Here is a 22,119-nt window from a genome sequence, read left to right as displayed (position 1 = left end):
CTACTCAGCATTTTAAGAATTTGTTGTTTTTAATAAGTATTTCTGTTTTTATCTAGCCTACTAGTGGCAATATATTCATAGAAAAGTCCCAAAAAAAGTTATTGTTTCGACACGTTTATATCTGTATGTAAGTAAATGTTGAAACCCATTTCTGCTCTCTGAGATGCCCAAAGTGCCTGTTTATAAGCATTTAAATCTTGAAGACGTCATATTCAACCACTAAAATTCCGTTCAAGGTGACTTGATAACGTCATAAGCAGTACCTCCATGCTGACAGATGTAAATATAAAATATTTATATCTCCACTCTATTTTATTTAAATCCATGACACACAGTCTTTTCCCAATAAGGAAAGGTTCAGTCCTAGGTTGTAACTCTAAAAAAATGTGTTAGACTGTGTGGGTTATAAGTAAATGTGATCTTGAATTGATCTTCATCCAGAGAACTGAATTGATACTCAAACACATCCACTCAGTTCTTTGCAGACACGACTGAACCTCATTGTACCTTTGTAACTTAGACTCCTCCACCTCCCATTCTTTGAGGAGTTTGGGTACTACCACCTCTGAGCTGTCTTCCTTGTTCAGGGACCACAGGTCTTTGTTTTCCAGTGGAGATTTGTAGCCTTTTATTGCCATGCTGGGAAACAGAAACACATGTCAGAAGTAAGGTTGAAAATTAAGTTGAGACACTCAAGGAGATTGTAGATTTAGCCGTAGCATGACTTCTAACTTCTGTTGTGCTTCTTATGTCTTTATGTTATTTTTTTTTCTTTTTCTTTTTCAGAGAAATCTAAAAAAGTGCTCAGGAAGCTGAACAGCACTATCATGGTTGGTTGGTGATATTTATTTATAGGAAGAGTTGAATGTAAGATTTTGTTGTATGGTATTATGTTCACTTTTGGTCACGTAGCTGACACTGTAAGGGCAATCGGGCTTTACCTGAGTGCAAATAAATAAAATAAATGTGTGTGGGCAGCAGACAGTGTGAATTGCAGGATATTTTCAACTTGTATCATACCACATGAATTGTTTTCCTACTACGAGACCATGGATCCGTGGTTAATAGTTAAAATCTGGCCCAGCCTCTACGACAGCAGATGCTAATATTTGCAAATCGTTCCTCTACCTAAGCTGCAGTAGGTTGTGATTTTCAGTTGTACTGGTGCTCCTTCTTGACATTGGTGATACGATTCAGTGATAATGACTTTTCTGTTATTAAATCAGATCGCTCAGAAACAAAGTGTCAAGCACAATTGCTAACAGAAAACAACAAAAGGAACAGGAAGGTATTTTACCAATCTCCACACTACACTGGTGTAAATCAATAGCCCAGAATAAACATAGATTCTACCTTGTAAACCACCAGAAGGTCATTCTTGAGAGGAAGCCAGCAGATGCTTCAGGACATGGATTCTAGAAAATAAGTAAATCAGTCATCGACACATGCGCATTACTGAATATATCATTTGAACCTATATGTACACAACCAGTTGTACCAAATTAACAATACAAGCCACACTTACGGGAACTGTGACCACATTGGAGAAGAGCGGCGGTTTCTCATTAAAGCAAGACAGAATGAGCTCCGTCACAATGAGGCCAAAATACATGTAGAACGTTGTAAAACGCAGTTTGTCTTTAACCTCATCCTGCATAAAAACAAACAGGCTCTTATTTAGCCATCATGTTTCCTGTTATTAACAGTTCTCACACAAGGACATCATCTTCCTCCTGCTCTTCAGTCAACCAATGCATGACCTTACTCTATTTGTCTAGTTCATGCAAATCACTAGGGTTTTCTTTTCATTCAAAACAAAAATACAGTGTATTAGGAAATGCAAAAAACTGTCCAGCACAAACTTTTTTTGAACTGGGTTTTACTTTCTGTCCAATCAAATTTGATAATTCAGCATCTCATATCATTATGGCACATAATAGGCATAAACATTTTCAGCATTAGGAATAAAAGCAAGAGATGGGTTGAAATGCAATTCATTTTTACACAAGTTAAAAAACGTTCAAATTGAGGCGGGTTGCATGATTTACATAGCAAATATATAATTGTCAACAAAAACTAAATTGATGCAAACCTCATAGCGAGCCTGAAGGATCTTCGAGCGGAACGGCACGATGGCACACAGTACAGAAATCATCCAAAATATAAACAGCACTCCGGATGACTGCACCCCTTTCAGACGCTCATACTGGATAAGAAATGTGGCTAATAGCTGTCAGAAAGAGAGGGAGAGGGAGTCAGTTCAGTCAAAAATGCAAAGCTGGATTTATTGTTATTATATCAAACAGAATACATTAGATATTTACACTCATTGGTCACATTATTAGGAATGTTCTTGCAAGTTCTTGCAATTGTGTGCTCCAGAGCAATGCATAAAATCACACAGATACAGTCAAGAGCCTCTGTTAATGTCCACATCAAACATCAGTTCGAGATAAAAGTATAATCTTGGTGAATGTGGCATGGTGGTTAATGGTTGGGTTTGAAGCCAGGCTGTGGTTCGCCGGTTGTCCTTCTTTGGACCATTTTTGGTAGGTGCAAACCTCTGCATAGCAGGAACACCATACAAAACCTACAGCTGAGTTGAGGAGATGCTCTGATCCTGTTTATCTAGCCTTCACAATCTGGGTCTTATCAAGATCTCTCAGATCCTGACGCTTGTCCATTTTGCCTTCAAGTACTGCCTATTCACTTGCTGACTATTCCATTATTATCCCACACATTAAGTGGCATTATAACAAGCTCATCAGGATTCTTCACTTCATCTGTCAGTGGTTTTAATATTATAGAGTTCAGAGGAGAATTAAGAAATCGGTTTAAGCTGACAGGAAGTCTACAGTAACTCAAACAACCAGTTTTTACAACTGTGGTGAGCAGAAAAGCATCTCATGACACTCCTTTAGGTTGACAGACTACAAGAGTAAAAAGACCACATCAGTTCCACTCCTATCAGCCTAAAACAGGACTCTAAGGCTACACCATACACAAGCTCACTAACACGAGACAGTAGCAGATCAATGATGTTTGTCAAATTTTTTCCTCATTCAGACTTTTAATGTAAACATCATAACTGAAGCTACCTTCATAACCTGTATCTACATGATAACTGCTTTGAATGAGAAAAGTGTTCCTATTAAAGTGGCTGTTAAATTTACATTTGTGTATTGTACATTTTGTACTTGGTGATCAAACGAGTGTGTGTGTTCCCTGCGATGGGTTGGCACTCCATCCAGGGTGTATCCTGCCTTGATGCCCCATGACGCCTGAGATAGGCACAGGCTCCCCGTGACCCGAGGTAGTTCGGATAAGCGGTAGAAAATGAGTGAGTGAGTGAGAGTGATTTCAAACGTTTCAATAATTACCATAGTCATGCCGAGTATTAATGGGGTGACAAAGTATATTGGAGGTATGAATTTCTCCTTCATTTCGCTGAAGGACCCAAAGAGGTCTGTCCAACACACAATCCATAAAATAATGCCAAAAATCTGCACACACAAAATAATAAAGAGTGACAAGAGTAAAGGCAATCAATCTGTAATATAAAACATAATGATAATATATTTTATTTTAAATACCACACAACACACAATCAACATGACCAAGACATGACCAAGACAATAATAATTGTAAATCAAAATCACAAAAGAGGCTTTATAAGAAGGAGTAAAAAACAGTGGAATGAAGATGAACAGAGACAAATATTATATACAGAAGAGTGCAACGGGAAAATGTTTGGAGAGAAAGAAGGTGAGCGATCACAGAAGCTTGGTGGGAGTGAATTCCACAGCTGACAGGCTCAGGCACTCATGAAAGAAAGTCTAAATCTAAGGAATGATAGTAAGCTTGATTAATGTCCTCTAAATGAAGTAAGAGTTCAGCCAGAGGTTGTATAGGTGACTATAGAGGTTGAAGAGGGATTCGGAGAGGAATACGTCTTGTATTGCGTGTACTGCATTGTTCAGAGAGTCTCGAGACTCTCGAGGAAGTCGATGTAAAAGATTTTGCAAGTTACAATGAGCATCTCTGCCAGAATTTCTGCAGCTCTTACCGTTTTGATTCTGTTTAATATAGACATCATAATGTAGCCCCTGTTGTTCATCCTAAGGTAAATGAAGTAAAAAGGGAAGACCACCCACAGGTAGATGCAGGGGATCCATGGAAGCACAGAAAGCTGAAAGCACTCTGTGAGGTCAGGGTTTTTATGGTATAGAGTGAGATTCAGGTCCTAAAAAACAAACAAACAAACAATTTTTTTTATATATTTGGCTTGTTACAGTTTAGAGGTCATCCATGCATTAGCATACATATACACAGTAGAGTAGGTGAACTCTGGAGCAGACGTTCATGTATCAGTATGAGAAAGCTTTAATTCAAAATGTATGTCAAGATTTATACAGAGAAATAGATAGATAGATAGATAGATAGATAGATAGATAGATAGATAGATAGATAGATAGATAGATAGAAACTTTATTCATAGATGGATTCAACTTTATTGTCATTGCATAGTACAGTTACATAGCATAAAAAATGTGCAAAGGTACAAATGCATATAAATATATGTACAACAATAAATAAAGCTATGGCGGGTATTTGACTATTCTTGTGGGTTTTTTTCCCTTTTCTTAAATTATGAGCCGATGTTAATGTGCCCACAATTTTAATTTAATAAGATACAAAATCAAGATACAAATCATTTCATAAATCCACATGATTATGTTTGAGGTAAATAAGGAAATTATATCCAGTGTTTTCATTTTTTATTTTTTTGTGACCGAATGTTTTTTATACTTAGACCCATTTTAACAAGAGTACATACGGGTATATAAGAGTATATGAGAGTATAACTGATTGCAAACATATTTTAGGTATAACTACGATAAAACACACCATCACACCCCACCCTGTAACCACCCCATGATGCCCCAGCTCTCAGCTCTTATCACATTTACAAGAAGATTTATAGTATAGAGTCACATATGATACAAAACAACTATGTCAGAGGTAAAGTAAATATAGTAAAACATAGACAACTTTGATAGACCACTGTTTGTTTTAGTTTCACACAAACGGGGGTGAAGAAATGAAACGGAGAAAAGTTGATAGTTGAGTTAGAATTCCTTCTATGTATGCTTTTCATGTCTAAAAATGGAGACATTATTTCTCTGTCTTTCACTTCTCTGAAGCGAAGCTTGGGGATTTTCCCAGGCTTACAACCCCATTACTTCTGGCTTGGATTAGAATATGTTCCTTAAAGCTAAGCCTAAAGGTGAACCATCATCTGGATTTCCATAGTGACCTTTCATGCAACATGACGAATCTATGTGACCGGATCTATGTGACGGTAAATCAGAATATAAATGCTCAAAGATGAACCTGGATATTTTAAAAATGTATTAAAAAATATTTAAATGTCTATTTTAAAAAAATGAGGAAGTGCCATTTAGACATCCAACAAGTGGAACAAGAGGAACTCATACTCAGAGCAAATTACAGGTTTTTATACTTTTAAATTTTACATTAATACCAAGAAATTTCACTTAGTCATGCATTGCTCAGCAGCATTTCTGACAGTGAAGGAGAATTTTAAGTAACAAACTGCTACTGTAGAGGAATGTACAGGCTAAGTTAAAAAACATGAGAAATGCTTACTTTCAACCAGTTTAAATAATAAAATATGTGACTCCCATTTCCTCACTGCTACCAAAACCAACTCATTATACCATATAAGACCATATTATACCTTATTAGACAACCAAAACCAACTCATTATACCATATAAGACCATATTATACCTTATTAGACAACCAAAACCAACTCATTACACCAAATAAGACCATATGAAACCTTATTAGACCACCAACACCAAGTCATTATACCATATAAGACCATATTATAACTTATTAGACCACCAACACCAAGCCACTTATTATATCTATATATTTCTATCCATATAAATATGTACATACTTATTCATACCTTATACATTTACAATAACTGACTTATTTATTACTATCACCTTGACTGCAATTGTTTTTTTTTTTGTTTGTTTTTTTATTAAGAATTTTATTTTCAATTCTTAATATTATAGCTTGCACCAAATTATATGTGAATTGCACAGTAAGGACTGCTTTAATTTCACTGTACTCTGTATAGAGACAATAGAAAGCTTGAATCTTGAAGAAAGATCAAGTGTCATCTTGGTACTAGATTAGTCCTATTTCTATTAAGCTAGATTTCTATATTTCTAATAAGAGATATCACTCTTATTGATTTATCAGCTGCTGCTTTGTGTGTGAGAAGAATGGCTTTTTCTCATTGCCCTTCTGTTGATTAGTGCATCATTAGGTAATCACAGACATCTGTCTTTCCGTGTAAACAGTCTAAAGCCGTTAGCTCACTCTTCCGTGCATCTCTCCTTTCTTTTTGCGATCTAATGTAGCGTGAATGGATGCTTGAAAAGATGTGCCACGGTTAAGACAATCTTGCTTGACTATCTATAAATATCTCTTTTGTGTTGCTTCTCCTACTTATAATAGTCATATATAATAATGACGGACGTGCACTGTATGAAGCTAAGCTCCTTTAGACCTGACATGAACGGCTACAGTAGTTGTCACATTTAGAGAGCCATGACACCTACTATTTAAATATGTGATATAGCGTGACAATATCAACAAAAGTAAAAGGACTTGAAATTGGACATTTTATGGTGTAATGGTTAGCACAAGGGTCTCTGAGTCAACATCCTGAGTTCAAATCCTGCTGGAGGCCACAGACTGAAACTGGTGTATGAGATGTCTATGTTTGTTGGGTGATGTGGTAGCTTAGCGATTTTAGGTGTTAGACTACAAATCAGAAAGTAATGAGTTTGAATCTTAGGGCCATCAAGCAACCAATTCTGGGCCCCTGAGCAAGGTCCTTAACCCTCAGTTACTTAGTTGTATAACATGAGATTAAATGTAAATGACTCTGGATAAGGGCTGTCTGCCAAATGCTGAAAATGTAAATTGTCTGGTATAAAGAAACAGTGTGTATTTCCAGAATCTGCATGCTGAAATTCAAAAATGCCAAGAAACCACTTGCTAGGTAGGTAAACCACTGGCTAGGTAGCATATTGAAATTAAACTGTGTTGGTTATAATATAAGCAGGTATCACACTGTAAAACATGCAGTTAGTAAGATAGTATATTATTCCCACAGCTGGATTACTCCTAGTCTAACAGAATAATCTGATGAAGGTGTTGGATGCTGATTTTTTTTTTTACTGAAACCTTAGTTTTTACTAAAAACCCCTCACATTCACCTGTTTTAAGATTCTAATAATTTAGTTATCAGTAACAAATGTATGTGGCTCTTCAGAAGATGAATGTTGGACATTTCCTATTGTACTTTATAATACAACAGTAAACTGAGCTGTATCTATCTCGGTCGCAGTAAAGTTTAAAGCGTTTGAAAGATGACACTCCGGCTATAGCAAATTCGCAGCTAGCAACTGATTTTATCAATTTTGCTATGCCACATTCTGTAGCTAGCTAACAACTGGATGACGATTCAGTACAAAATATTTCTGGTGAAATACATTTGTTGCCTTTGAGATGACCGTGCTATAGTTTGTTTGTTGTTGTTTATTACTAGCAAAGCTGAAGATTAGCTTGAATAGGATGGGGTTGGCATGTGTAAACTAGATGTTCACTCTCAATGCCTGTTCAACATTTTTTTTTTATAAATGATAAATGACATCTAGAGCCTTTTTATCCTATAAACTATGAAATGGACAAATTAGCATGTTCAAGTAAGCTGGAGGTAAAATCTGCCCTGTCTGTTGGGAAATGACTGCTGGAAGATAAACACAGCTGCCTGGGTTACACTAAGTGTGAACATGCGCGTGTGTGTGAGTGAGAGAGAGAGAGAGAGAGAGAGAGAGCATAACATTCATAATAACCGGCATTTTCTTTTCAGCCTTGTATCAGTGAGAGAGTCACCGTGACATTTCTCTGACCCTCTGACATACAGACCATGTAACAGAGGAAAGAAGGAGACATCGTCCAAAAAAGTAACAATTTATACAAACATGTAAACATATACACATAAGAATATTTCTCTTGAGAATTTATAATGCAGGAAGCTTCATCTGTTGCCCCCTTCTGCAAAGTAAGACCTGCTAAGTAAATCATGTGCCAACTGCTGCCATGGCACTGCATGGATACTGGGGTTAAACATTGCTTTGTCTGGTATGTCCGTGTGCTTCTATGTGCTGCAAGATCTCTTTAAGCAAGCAGCCAGATGGTCCAATAGCTGTCCTCAAAAATGGACGACTCCTTCAATCACTCGTACACACAGCTTAGAAATTAACTCTAATCAAACAGACCGCTTTGGTAGGTTAGAATAACAAGAATCGATAAATGATGTTTTGATATAGACATTATAGTTTTATTTCAATGCCTTTTTTCAACACAAAGCATTTTGTAAGTAAGTCATTTTTTGCTACACACATGATTAGTGACCCTTACAATTAATATATCACAAGCCTACCTAAGAAAAAGAATCACAGCACTGAGTCACGTCTCTTCTCGTCACGTCTAACAAGCTTGGAGATTGTTGTCAAGGGCATTTTAATCTCCTTGATAATCTTGTGCTTGTGCATGTGGACATCCAATTTCAATTCAGACCACAGGAATTCAAACCCAGAGACTGAGATGGTCATTGCAAAACTGTTTTTCCTGAACAATTTCTGTCTTGATCATCAAGTATTAGATGCTATTGATGACTGAACTCCTGAACCATCAGCTACAAAATAGCCTCGGCACAAACCCACAACTCCGACAGCAGCTTGAATGACGCTTGGCGACACTCATTTTTAACAAGGGTGCCAATATTTTTGAACGGTCATGTAAACGGGTGTAATAAAACAGGAGCTCATTCATTATCAGTCAGATTAAGGAAGTGCAGCACATTTACCACTAAACACTTAGTAAGAGGTGTAAAATTTATGGAGGAGACATAGAGGTGGTGGTGTAGAAACGCCATCGCTAGAAGAAACAATGAAAGTTGGGAATTTATGGGAAGTTTACTGGAACAGAAGTGGAGCTTTAGGTGTCGTCTTTGCCATTCCATGCCTCACGTTAAATCACAAGTATTGGAACAATGCAGTGAATGAATCAGTGAAATTAATTTAGTCGTTCTGAAAAACTACAAGCATAAATGTCCAGTTATTTTATGTTTATACTCCACTAATAACAGCTCTAATGCTTCAGTCATGATGGAAAAATGAATATAATTTTGCATGAATAGGACTTTTTTTAATGGCACACCATTTACAGTACATATGAAGCCAAGATTATTCGTTGAAAAAAGGTCTATTTGTGGAACAAGAATTCTTGTCAAATCCTAGCTACTAATAAACTTAAAACAATCTCTCTCTCTCTCTCTCTCTTTATTTATTTATTTATTTATTTTTATACATATCCTCTTATGGGTATAGGAGATGGGGGAAGGGGGGCGTTTCACCTGTTCAACTCATTACAGATTAAGTTGCTGATTGGTTAATGTCATTTTTATTTGGAAGAAATCCTTTAGTAATTTGATTCCCCTTAATTTACTTCCAACTGAAATACCAGCGATGACTAAAATATGCACAAAGCAAACTGTTTTTTTTTTGGATTATTTGGAGTTTTTTGCCAAGATACACACTTGGGACATTTATCCACAACAGCACAACACATGCATCCTGAATCCTGCACGCGACCACCAACATACTGTTTGAAAATGCTTCCTGAAAGTCCCAAATTGCTCCTGCTGAGCCACCTCCATGCTAGCCAAACTCACAGCAGGCTTTGTGTTCGTGTGTATGCTTGTGTGCGAGTGAGTGAGTGAACGAGAGAGAGAGAGAAACACTTCTGTGCCCTTGTGTAATCTAATCCAGCCGGAACAGCCAGGCGGTGGCTGGAGTAATAGCTAAGCCTGTGGTCGAGATATTGTATATGACATACAGTATGTAGACTTATGACACCGTGTTTATTTCCCTGCTACCTGCATTTCTTTAACAGTGCTGTTTTTTTTTTTGTTTATTTTTTTTAAATCTATGGTATGTTTGCAGTGTTTTAAAAAAAAAACAACTTGCAGGTCATTTGATATTTTTCGTATTATTTTACATTCTTATTATTTTTCTGTTATATTATACTGCAGATGTATACAGTACATATAAGATGAATGCATAATGTTCATGCCTGATATTTCACAGAGCAACTACTGGGTCCTTAAGCAAAGCTCTTAACTGTGTATCTGTGTTTGGTTTGAACTCTGTATCACATTTAGGCCACAATGCATAAAAGCAAATGCTAAGTAAACACCGTACAGAACAAATTTCCATATCTGCAGTTCTTTTCTACTATGGAAAAAAACACCTGAGCGGGATTTTAGTTTTCTGTTCCATATGACCCAGAGTGATATGAAAGCCATTCTTGTTTGTTTAAGCTTCAATTTACCTCCAGATTTCAGCCTCTGTTTGATTTCCCAGCAATCGTGAGAAAGAAAAATTAGCCTGCGATTCCAAACTGTTGCACACCATGACTACACACATGTGCTCCTGCCACAAAGGCCTCCTCTCATATGGATTTCCTGTCTGATCCCTGTAACAACAGTATACATTGTTCTCACCGACCTTCTGAGAAAATGTAATTATGACAAAATTGGCAAGACTAACCCTGACATTAAACATGAGTACCAGAGTTTATAGTCTACGTAATTGACTGATTGCTATAAAAAAGTAATTCTCGTGCAAATATATCCCACAAAAAGACAGAACAGGAGTTATGTGAGGTCCGTGTGAACAAATATCTCACACATTCCTATGAGGAAGCCCTACTTTTACCCACAGAGGACTTTACCTTAATGCAAATCTGTTTATTCATATCTGTGTGAAAATAAAACATAATGCTCTTCTACAACACAAGGAAGTAATATTACATTTCGCTTGCCATGTTGTAATCTTTATTAACACACTGATGGCAAAAAGCATTTGCTTTTACTGACTACACTAGGACGATTTTAGAATATTTTAGAGCAGCGAAACATCAACATAAACTCAAAAACAGCATAAAGCATTATTGGATGTGAGGTTTGCCGCATCCAGTTTTGTTTTCCCAACCACAAGAGCTTCCTTCTCGTTGTTTTTTTAGCATAACAGACTGAAAATCAGTCAGAGTTGAACCAAGACGATGAAGTGAAACTCATGGAAAAGGAAAGTGATTTTTCTCTCATTATTCAAGAACATAACAATTAAGCTACATAACAATTATTGTTCTGAGACATTAAGACTCGTGACTCTAGATCTGGACTTTTAATTGAGATCAATAGCCGGTCTCAGGACATCAAGTCTTCGCTGTAAACACATCAACAAATGGAACTATAAAGCCAAATTCAGGCATTTATCAAATCAGCCAGTCATGTGACATGATATTTGACCATACGGTCAGAGAAGAAAACACATGGTCAGAGAAGAGAATTATTTGTAATCAAAGTATTCGATGTCACCTAAATGAGAACGGGATCGATTGTGAGTCTGGTTCATCTCAAGGTTTCTTTTTTGTGGCGTCTCATGGAGGATTTCCTCAGCACTGTCACCTTGGCTTGCTCATTAGAGATTCTCATTTTAAATGGGTATATTTCTTTAAAGCTCCTTTAGAGCATGTCTAGTGATAAAAGCATTAGAGAAGTAACTCAAATTGAACTGACAGAAAACAAGTGAGAAAATTTAACGTACTGTCGGTGATCCAGAGCAAGAGTTATTTTCAAACAATCTTCTGATTTTATCTCACTATTGACAGCCGTGTTGATTTCCCCTGGGTTTTTAAGATTTGCTTATATGCAGTTTTTTTCTCTCAGAATATGAGATGAGCAGAGATATCAGCTCCAGTGATGTGTTCCACCTGTTAGAGATAGATGTGCAGGATGTGCTTAGAGATATGCACACTATAATAAATCCGTTAACGGAATAAATTTGGTTTTAGTTGACGGCTTCGAAACGTTGGTGGAGCAAATTAATGGGCAACGTATATTATGAAATCTGTGTAAAAAAAACTGATCTAAACGCATAATAGTTTTACTGTCTAAGAAATGTATCTGTGACAATAGCTTTTTCGTAGCATTGCTTACATTATCAGATAACGCTTTGGTTTTGTTCGTCAGCAAAAACGTTCTGTCATGTACAGTAGCTGTTGCTTATAAGCAGTCTCTCCAAGATGTTGTGCTTTTGTGGATTTGTGGATTTAGTGTTTGATATTCAGAGGAACTTCCAATTAAAAATTCCAATTATTACCACAGTTTTTCTGCAGATTTGGCCCAAGACATGTCATGTGACATCATAAACAACACACATTAAGTATTCGACACAAAGCCCTCGTCTACTCACATGTGGAACATCACTACAGCTATCATCAAAAACTCAGTACTTACGTTTTTCCACAAAAAATGCAAAATCAAGCATTTTGGCCTCAACGATCACAAAAAACTCTTCAAAATCCTGTTAGGATTGTAAGATAAATTCACAAACATGCTAAGAGTGTCAGCAAAGCTAGGAATGTAACACTAACAAAAGTTGTAAAGTTCACAGCCAAAGGGTTTCAGAGCACAGGGAATGTATCAGTGGAAGATTTTAGGAAAGAATCAGCTCAGATTAACTGTTCACCTGAATTAGCCAGGGTTTGAATTTACAACCCTATAAGACAATGAACCAGTGAATCATTTTGATTATGTTAATGTCAGGCAAGTTCGGGATCGATTTATCTATCTAGAGGTACTGTGAATAAGTACACACTGTGTAATCAGTGGACAACTCCACTTTCTTTGTCTGCTTTTTTTAATCTGCATTCGTTGGCTGACTTCTACATCAAGGGTGGCCAACCAGTCAGAGACCAAGAGCCACATTTTTTATTGTGTTACCGCAAAGAGCCACATCATACACATGGGCACACTTGAACATCACCTTTTTTTTCCTGCCATTTTGAAAGTGAACTTGACACAAATTGTTTACTCAAATGATCTTGCTCCTACTGGGAAACTTTGAGGTATTTTCATCCCACTTACATGCACGTTTGACAAAAATACCGTATTGAACTCAAGCGAAGCGAACATGCTTATTAAAAAGACACAAATACAAACTTCGATATGAACGTAAGAGCCGCATGATACCGGGCAAAGAGCCACTTGTGGCTTGGGAGCCGCGGGTTGGCCACCCATGTTCTACATAGTTTAAGGTTCAGATAGAAAGACTTAATGTGATCATCTCTTCCAGATTAAGAGACTAAATCCACTTGAACTTGTACAATTAGGGCAGCACTGTTCATCCTCTTCATCTTGGTGTCATATCGTGCCAGTCCCAATATAGGTTGTTGCCCATAACCTGACCCATTTGGGCAGATACTGTATATCTGATATATAAAACTATATTACATTCTTTGACTTTTACATTAATGGCTTGTATATAACTAGGATTAAATATTTTATTGAAAATCCATCCACTGTTCCTATTGTGTACATGAATAAACTACATTTAAGTATGAAGTTAAAAAAATAATAGAAATAATAAGAAATAGGAAGTGGTAATAGAATGTGATGTGTAATGTGTTACATGTTACATGAACTAGCATGATGTTTAGTTGTGTTATGCTTGACTAAACAAAGTTAAAAAGAAAATGATCATCTGCCACCCAGTTTTTAATAAAATATATATTATCCACACGTTTATGTTTTTTCCTGAGGGGAACAAATCATTCTGAACAGCTGAACAACTCAAGAAAGACAAGGGTATCTACAGTAAACTGAACTCTTTAGAGTATCCCATACTGACATGCCCTTATTTTCATGCTCCTGTCTAAACTAATGGTTTTGAAGAATTTAAATTCAACAATTTTTTTAGTTTTAAAAAATTGTTGTATTTAAATTCTTCAAAACCATTAGTTTAGAAACCCATGTTTTAAAGAATTTAAATACAACCGGCGGGGTCACGGTGGCTTAGTGGTTAGCACGTTCGCCTCACACCTCCAGGGTTGGGGGTTCGATTCCCACCTCCGCCTTGTGTGTGTGGAGTTTGCATGTTCTCCCCGTGCCTCGGGGGTTTCCTCCGGGTACTCCGGTTTCTTCCCCCGGTCCAAAGACATGCATGGTAGGTTGATTGGCATCTCTGGAAAATTGTCCGTAGTGTGCGAGTGTGTGAGTGAATGAGAGTGTGTGTGCCCTGCGATGGGCTGGCACTCCGTCCAGGGTGTATCCTGCCTTGATGCCCGATGACGCCTAAGATAGGCACAGGCTCCACATGACTCGAGGTAGTTCGGATAAGCGGTAGAAAATGAATGAATGAATGAATACAACCGGCAACTCTTCTGAGTGACGAGGTGTGTGTTAACCAAGAACATACTTGCGATGTCCATGTGACCTACTTATGACAAATGCAAACTGCATGGCCAAAATCCCTGAAACTTGGAACTGTAATAAAAACAATCAATCATCAATGCAATCATTGTGCACTGAAAACATTAGGTGGACCCTCACATATCTGTATCTTATACTGAGGACAGCAAGGGTCATAGGGACTACAGAAAGTCCTTAGCAGACAGACATCTGTAAAAATTTCGACCGACCTTCCGCTGTTGAGTTAAGTGGAACATGGAGAAGTGATGATGACAGATGTATGCTGCTTTCACATGCAAGATCTGTGTGGGGAATTAGTGCAAAATGCTGATTCATTTCTGCAAACCTCCAGCTAGTACAATACAGAGATTTTGTGTTTGCTCTTTTTCAGATAACAGATCAGATTTTTAACAGATAAACCAGGAGAAAAAATTTGGCCTGGGATACTATTATACTGTGCTTTGGGTGAAGGAGCATAACTGAAAGCTTCCATTGAAGCAAAATCTGTGTAGCAACGAGTTAAAATGATGATTCACTTGAGTAAAACTTGTCTGTTCTGTTTTGTGGTCAGGAAACGTAGCTCTCGTGTGATTGAAGCATGACGAGAAAAGCCCTTAACATCCACATGAACTCTCTCTCTGTCTCCTGTAAGCTTCTCCTTTTTTCTCTCCTCTCACACAGCTCTGTTACTCCTACCTATCTCCATGACCCGAAACATTTGAAACTTTCAGGACCGAAACCGTGTCCCAATTCTCTATGTACTCTATCGTCTAGTGTATGAAGTTTCAAAGGGTAGCGTTGTCTCAAATAGAGCAGTAATACTATTAAATTTACTTTCTAAAAGGACGTATAAGTCGTTTCCCAGTCAAAGGCAAATGGCGGTGAACGCATGTAATCCGACACTGCTAGCTTTAGCAGCATACAGTACGTTTTTTAAGTAAATCACACATAGGCTGATTTAAAATATGTTTGTAAGATTACATCTTACACTACAAAATTGAAATGCACAAGTACACAATTTGGGACTAGTTTTCCACTATATAACCCTCCTACATTAATATGATTCATGTTCAACTTTTCACTATTAATTCATTCTCATCCACAAGCAAAAGCTTGGATCCTAAACGAACGTGGGCATTTCAGATATGATTGGAAGTACGATACCCTGAAGGTAGAGAGAACACTGTTGAGCGCACATCTGTCTTCCCCTCCTCCATCCTCTTATATTCAGCCTGTTGATGTAGCACTCGGGTTTGCGTATTCTGGCATGCTCAGAGTGCGGTGCAGAAACTTAACACCTAGGACTTTGAAGCCTGCTACTCTTGGGAATTACAGACGAAGCCTAGAAGAACTTCGAACCTCTGAACTTACGAGTTTTTCTTGTCCCCAAATGTAAATTATTGCTCATTAGCTGAAGAAACAAAGCACTGCTAACATTCCAGGGTACACATTACACATACAGTACAAGTACTTTCATTCTAGCTCAGTGCTTACGGTTTTCTGCTCATGTTAAGGAGGTTGTTCCTTGTGCCTTGAGTTAGGAAGGTCCTTAGCTTTTCAGTCCATGGCTCCTGAACATTTATTATCATAAAATGTTTCCTGTCACTATGATGGATTAAGCTTACAACCAGTGACACTGGTAATAAGACTGGTATACTGTTACTCACAAGTCTTATCTTTACTGATTAGCGCAATCTATGAATGGAAATCCATGCATTATATCCGAGAGCCATAACCTTCAGCTCTTGCCAAATCAAAATAAAGGTGCTCTGTGTCTAAGATGCTAAATATGAATTTGATGGATGACTCATCTTCTGGAAGTCAAAGATTACTGGTTATAACAGGAATTTATTATTTTTTTATTGCATCCACACACTCAAATACTCTCTATCAAAAACATCCTGTTCACATATAGTTATCAAACTAAGGGCAGTGGTGGCTCAAGTGGTTAAGGCTCTGTGTTGCTGATTGGGGGATCAGGGTTTAAGCCACAGCACTGCCAAGATGCTAATGTTGGGCCCTTGAGCAAGACCCTTAACCCTCCCTGCTCCAGGGTGCTGTATCATGGCTGACCCTGTGCTCTGACCCCAACCACTGTGATATAAGATAAATGCTATACATTTACTGTATTGGAAAACAATGTGATATGTATCATCATCCAATCAATTCATTCATTATTTTCCTATAACAGCACACAACACTGTTTTTAACTGTGTACACTTGTTGTACCTGTTACAATTCTCCTGATAACTGGAACAGTTTTTTACATCCATTTGTTTCACTGTAATCAATCTATAGCACAATAACAACACAGAAATCAAATTATTTTGTTATTTTTTTTTTAATAATTGTCTTCTGATCCCCCTTACGAATCTTTCACTAATGTAAGATCCTCATACATCATAAGTAAATTCTATATTGTTTCTACTACCAGTAGTAAAGCTGATGTTTTCATCTTAATGAAGAAATCCTGTAATGTTCTGTTTTCAGTATTTTACTTATTCAATCCAAAATATAGTAAAAAAAAAAACCCTGAATCAGATTGTGAGATAACCCAGATTTCCAACATGGTCACAACTACATGGCCTTGCACGGGTGTTATTTAAACTACAAGTTCAATATATTTAAGGACAAGTTCGAAACAACCCAGTGCTAACAAGGTCATTTCATCTTAAGAGGTCAAACGCGCAAATGCTTTTTTAGAAGAAATATTTAGATTGTTTCCAGGTTGCAGCAATTCACAAAGGTATACGATGATAAGGAAATCAAGATAAGTTAAACATATTGAGGACATCTTACGCAATGCTCTCACAAATAAAGGTACTGCACTGTGTAACGGGTGAGATTCCCGATTCCCCATCTTCGACTTGGAAAACTTCAGACCAATTATGGTCGATTTCTATATTTATATGCCTTAGATCAAGATACACTTTATCCACATTTTCAGGTAAATGATACACATTAAAGGTACAAAAGCTGTACTACTATAAAAGCTTGAACTCACTGAGGTAATTAAGGTACAATTAAGCTTGTATAATACACACACACACACACACACACACATATATATATATATATGTATATATATATATATATATATATATATATATATATATATATATATATATATATATATATATATATATATATATATATATATTCAAACTTGTCCTTAAATAAATTAAACTTGTAGTTAAAATAACACTGTGCAAAACCATGTAGTTGTGAGGTAGGTACAATTAAGCTTGTATAATAATACAAACACGCACAGACATGCACATATATATATATATATATATATATATATATATATATATATATATATATATATATATATATATATACACACACACATATACATACACACATATGTACATACACACACATTACTATCCTCCTACAACATCTACATCTACAACTTTAATGCCTCACAACAAGCATTCCTAGTAATCAGCTAGTCTATAATCATGACATAAATATTAAAGTACCTAATAATTACTGTAACACCTAAATCTAACTCCATCCTTAACATCATTACCCAAAAAGAAAGGAAACCTGTTGGTTTTTTCCCCCTTGTTTGTTTGTCTGTTTGCTTTGTTTTTAAACAGGATTTCATATAGGACTGTATAACTGTCACTGACATTTTGTGCAAACGACAAATAAACATGAGTTAGTGTGAGAGCTTGAGTGAGGCTGAGAGTACAAACCACAGCCAGGAGGCAGCCATGTCACCTTCTGCTAGACAAAGTTAAACTGTTTCCATTGATGCTGCCGGTGTTTACTCCAACCAAACAACAAGCTGGATACATTTCCACAACGAGAGACATTTTGTAGCACATTTTGTTGTTTATTTGTAGTAACAACATCCTGATTCCCATCAGATGACATGTGAAAAGGCTCCAGGGGTTTTTACACTAAGTTTTGTTTATGGCACAGTTGGAGTTCTCTCGGCTTTGATAGCCTACAGTGAAAGAAAACACGACTTCTTTGCGTATTAGGGGAAAGTGTAGTCGTGTTACACAACTGTACTGGGATCAGTAAGTTTGGCATTAAAGCTACCCGACTATTACCCGAACTGATACTCACCCAGAAGGGAAGTTCAGATCCGCACAACAGCTCCATTAGGGCGCTGCTCCTCAAGCCCACTGCTCGTCTGGAAGAAAGGACGCGGTTTGGTGTCTTCTCAGCTGCTTCTGGTCAAACATATACGATTCTCTTGTTGTCTCTCACAGATACACACACATACACACACATACATACGAGTGACTAGCCGTGTGTAATCCGGCTGTGAGATGGACAGTGCGGGGAAAGTGTTGGCCCCCCGCTGTCGCGGAGCAAGAGAAGGCATACGGAGGTTGTCATGACATGAAGGCCCCTCCCACAGCCCCGCCTCTCTCTCGCTCTCACACACACACATTCACACACACGCACACTTACACACACACACTCACACACATACACGCATTCACACATTCACTCACACACTCACACTCACACACCCACACACACACTCACACACACACACACACACACACACACACTTGTTGATCTTGTTAGTCTGTAATCGTGATATCATTATGAAAGTACCGAATAAATGCACCTAAATATATCCTTACCCTTAACATCAGCACCCAAATGGAAACCTATAGGGTTTTCCCTGTCTGATATTGTCAAAACTAGCAGGTATTCCAATACTTGTGGGGACAATTGATATTTCAAAATACCAAAGTGTCATATGGCAATTACATCATCATATCATTATTAAATAGTACATAGTTCTTTTTTTGTAGAATACCAGACTGGAATAACATTAAGGTAACAAAGGTATTGCACTGTGTAACGGGTGAGATTCCCGATTCCCCATCTTCGACTTGGAAAACTTCAGACCAATTATGGTCGATTTCTATATTTATATGCCTTAGATCAAGGTACACTTTATCCACTTTTTCAGGTAAAAGATACATATTAAATCACAGAGGCAAGGAAACCTACAGTTCCATAATTCCTCACTCTTCCACCTCAGTAGAAGACTTGAACTATAAAAACTTGAACTCACTGAGGTAATTAAGGTACAATTAAGCTTGTATAATACACACACACACACACACACACACACACACACACACACACACACGTGTGTGTCTTGGTTTTCTACACCACCAAAGTCTTCACACATCACTCTGCTCATTCATCCCAAATTCACAAAATCTGTCAATAGTCCTGCATTGTCACACAGCTTTACAGAACATAAGTAATACAAAAAGTTGAATATTATACAAAGATTATTCTAATACAAAATTCAAGATTAACAAAAATTCTAGATTAACAAAGAAAAAAACCTGAGGTTTTTAGAGATATAACCACGTACACAACTCCCTTTCCCTACACACACACACAAACCAAAGCTGGGACACACCAGATTCATGAAGAAGCCACAACATCTTACAGGTCCTAAAAAGCAAGAGCATTTTGAATTTTAAGTCTGAAAAAAAAATTTACATTACAAATAAAATCAGTACTTTACATTGGTCTTTAGAAACCATTAGACATGGATCCCTACTGTTTATTTAAATACTCTACTATATATCCCTACTGTAGTATTGTAAAATTTCCACTGAAAAACCCAAAGATGTTACTGAGCTTAAGATTAAAAACCTTAAATATAAATAAACCTTAAATAAATAAAAAAAAACACCCGGTTAGGTTTTTATCTCAAGTATTGAAATAATAAACAAAACTAGAATGTACATTTCCTGAAGAAAATGTGAATGGTGCTTGCATGTGTTCCCCTCATCGTGCATCGTGTTTTAATATGTCACATGTCCATGTTGTGCTAAATTTTGATTTTCATGTGACATCACGTGACGTGACCAGAATACATGTGAGGAAGTTCTCCTCATTGTTCTGAGTGTTTTGATATGTCACACGTCCATGTTGTAAAAAGCATATTTTGGGGGCGGGGCTGCGGCATAGCCGGAAGGCCAGTCGATACACCAATTTAAAAGTTTGTTCAGAGTATCACCCTAAAGGAGCTGGCCGAGTTTGGTGTAGATAGTTCAAAAGCTTGCCGAGTTATAAACCTCCAAAATTTATAATGGGAGTCTATGGGGGAAAAAGGCCAATTTGAGACCCAGTACCGGAAGTACCGGTACTCGGATCGCTTAGAAAAGTCATAGCACACCTCTCCTCAATGAGCCGGTCGATTTGACACCTCATTCATGGGTCTAGGACAAAAGCTGCGGGACAAGTTTTGCGCCGAAGTTTTGTCCGGAAGAGTATGCAGGATAGTAATAATGTTGCTTTGCAAGCACCATTAATAACTAAACGTATTTTTGTGCTATAATGTGAAAACATGACCAATGGATCACACATACAGTCCTCATTTTCATCACTACCATCAGTTTCTATTAATTTTGCTGTAGTTGCTGAATAACTCTTCATATTTCATATGCATGAATTGAATGATTACAATTGTAGTATGACAGTTTAAAAATAAATACAATTTAGCTGAACTGGGATGACAAGCAGTAACATTGTGATATTGACATTGAGTGGAATTGAACCAATGAAATCTCTGTTGAAACAGCAAGGACGCCCTCTACTGGAAGAAAAGGTTTGAGCCTGTAAAGAAAATACTATCACGTGCATAAAAGCTTGCCTATATTCCAAAATACATCAGTGCCCAACACTTCTCTTCTGCACAACTTTCAGTCTAATAGTGTCTGTATTTGGCAGGGCAGTGCTTGAGGATATTACTTGGGAAAACAAACACACACAGAGCTGTGGTTTACTGGGTGAACATGCTCTGTACTCTGTCACTGCGTTACATTAGCTCCATTAGACATTATCACTAATCCAATTCTTATAGAAGACATTTATTCAAAAAGCATTCATACTGTTGAAACATCAAAACCATTCAAAGCTAAGTGATACCATTAGAGTAATCATAAATCTCTGTCTCTAATGATGTGGTCCTGGTCTAGTGTCTTCACCAAGCACTGACCTCCAGTAGTCTGCTACTACTGCTACTACCTACTGAGAGTCAGGCTTCCCAATCTAAGACCATAGTTCTCAGCCAGAAAAGTTTGGGTTGTTCCCTTCAGTGTTGTATAAAGTACTAGAAAGCAATACTTGAGTAAAAGTAGAAGTATCGTACTAGAAAAAGACTGGTAGAAGTGAAAGTTACCTTTTAGAATATTACTCAAGTAAAAGTCTTAAGGTATCTGATATATACTGTACTTAAGTATCAAAAGTAATTTTCTGATATTTAATGTAATTAAGTATTTGAAGTAAAAGTAAAAATGTGTTTTTTTTTTGTTTTTTTTTTAAAAAGCAAGCGGTTAGAACTTTGATTGTGAACTTTATTGTGGCTTTCTTATAGTAAAGCATAAAGCATATTCAGGGTTCCCATATCTTCTTAATCTCATTCATAAAAATCAAATTCACAGTCTTTTCCAGGACTTTTCAGGCACAATTCTCTTAAGTTCAAAGAACAAACAGCATATTTTTAGAGCCGACATCAAAGAAAAATCAGAAACAGAAATTTCACTTTTGTATGAACTTCAGGTAAAAATTAAAAATAAATAATAACTGATTTCTTTAAAAAAAAGTGGAAATATATCGGAGTAAAATTATACATTTTATCTAGGAAATGTAGTGGAGTAAAAGTGAAAGTTGACATAAATTTAAATA

At 37.0% G+C, this 22,119-nt stretch overlaps 1 protein-coding gene across 2 annotated transcripts in view; it reads right to left on the bottom strand.

The window, feature by feature from the left end:
- abcc3 (ATP-binding cassette, sub-family C (CFTR/MRP), member 3) overlaps window positions 1–18,765 on the bottom strand; it is a 43,915-nt gene extending 25,150 nt beyond the window's left edge. Inside the window, exons 1-7 of one of the 2 annotated variants that reach the window (XM_060861713.1) lie at window positions 18,514–18,765; window positions 4,067–4,243; window positions 3,381–3,503; window positions 2,093–2,230; window positions 1,526–1,651; window positions 1,354–1,415; window positions 508–639 (exon numbers count right to left, since the gene is read on the bottom strand). In XM_060861713.1, coding sequence (XP_060717696.1) covers window positions 508–639; window positions 1,354–1,415; window positions 1,526–1,651; window positions 2,093–2,230; window positions 3,381–3,503; window positions 4,067–4,243; window positions 18,514–18,549 — 794 coding nt within the window. In that variant the 5' untranslated portion in view covers window positions 18,550–18,765. The remainder of the gene's footprint in view (window positions 1–507; window positions 640–1,353; window positions 1,416–1,525; window positions 1,652–2,092; window positions 2,231–3,380; window positions 3,504–4,066; window positions 4,244–18,513) is intronic. The other variant, XM_060861723.1, reaches the window with a different exon arrangement.
- Between the last annotated feature and the right edge of the window lie 3,354 nt (window positions 18,766–22,119).

This window comes from Tachysurus vachellii, chromosome 2 (assembly GCF_030014155.1).
Source record: "Tachysurus vachellii isolate PV-2020 chromosome 2, HZAU_Pvac_v1, whole genome shotgun sequence".
Classification (NCBI taxonomy): Eukaryota; Metazoa; Chordata; class Actinopteri; order Siluriformes; family Bagridae; genus Tachysurus; species Tachysurus vachellii.
This window is presented reverse-complemented; position numbering and strand designations above follow the sequence as displayed.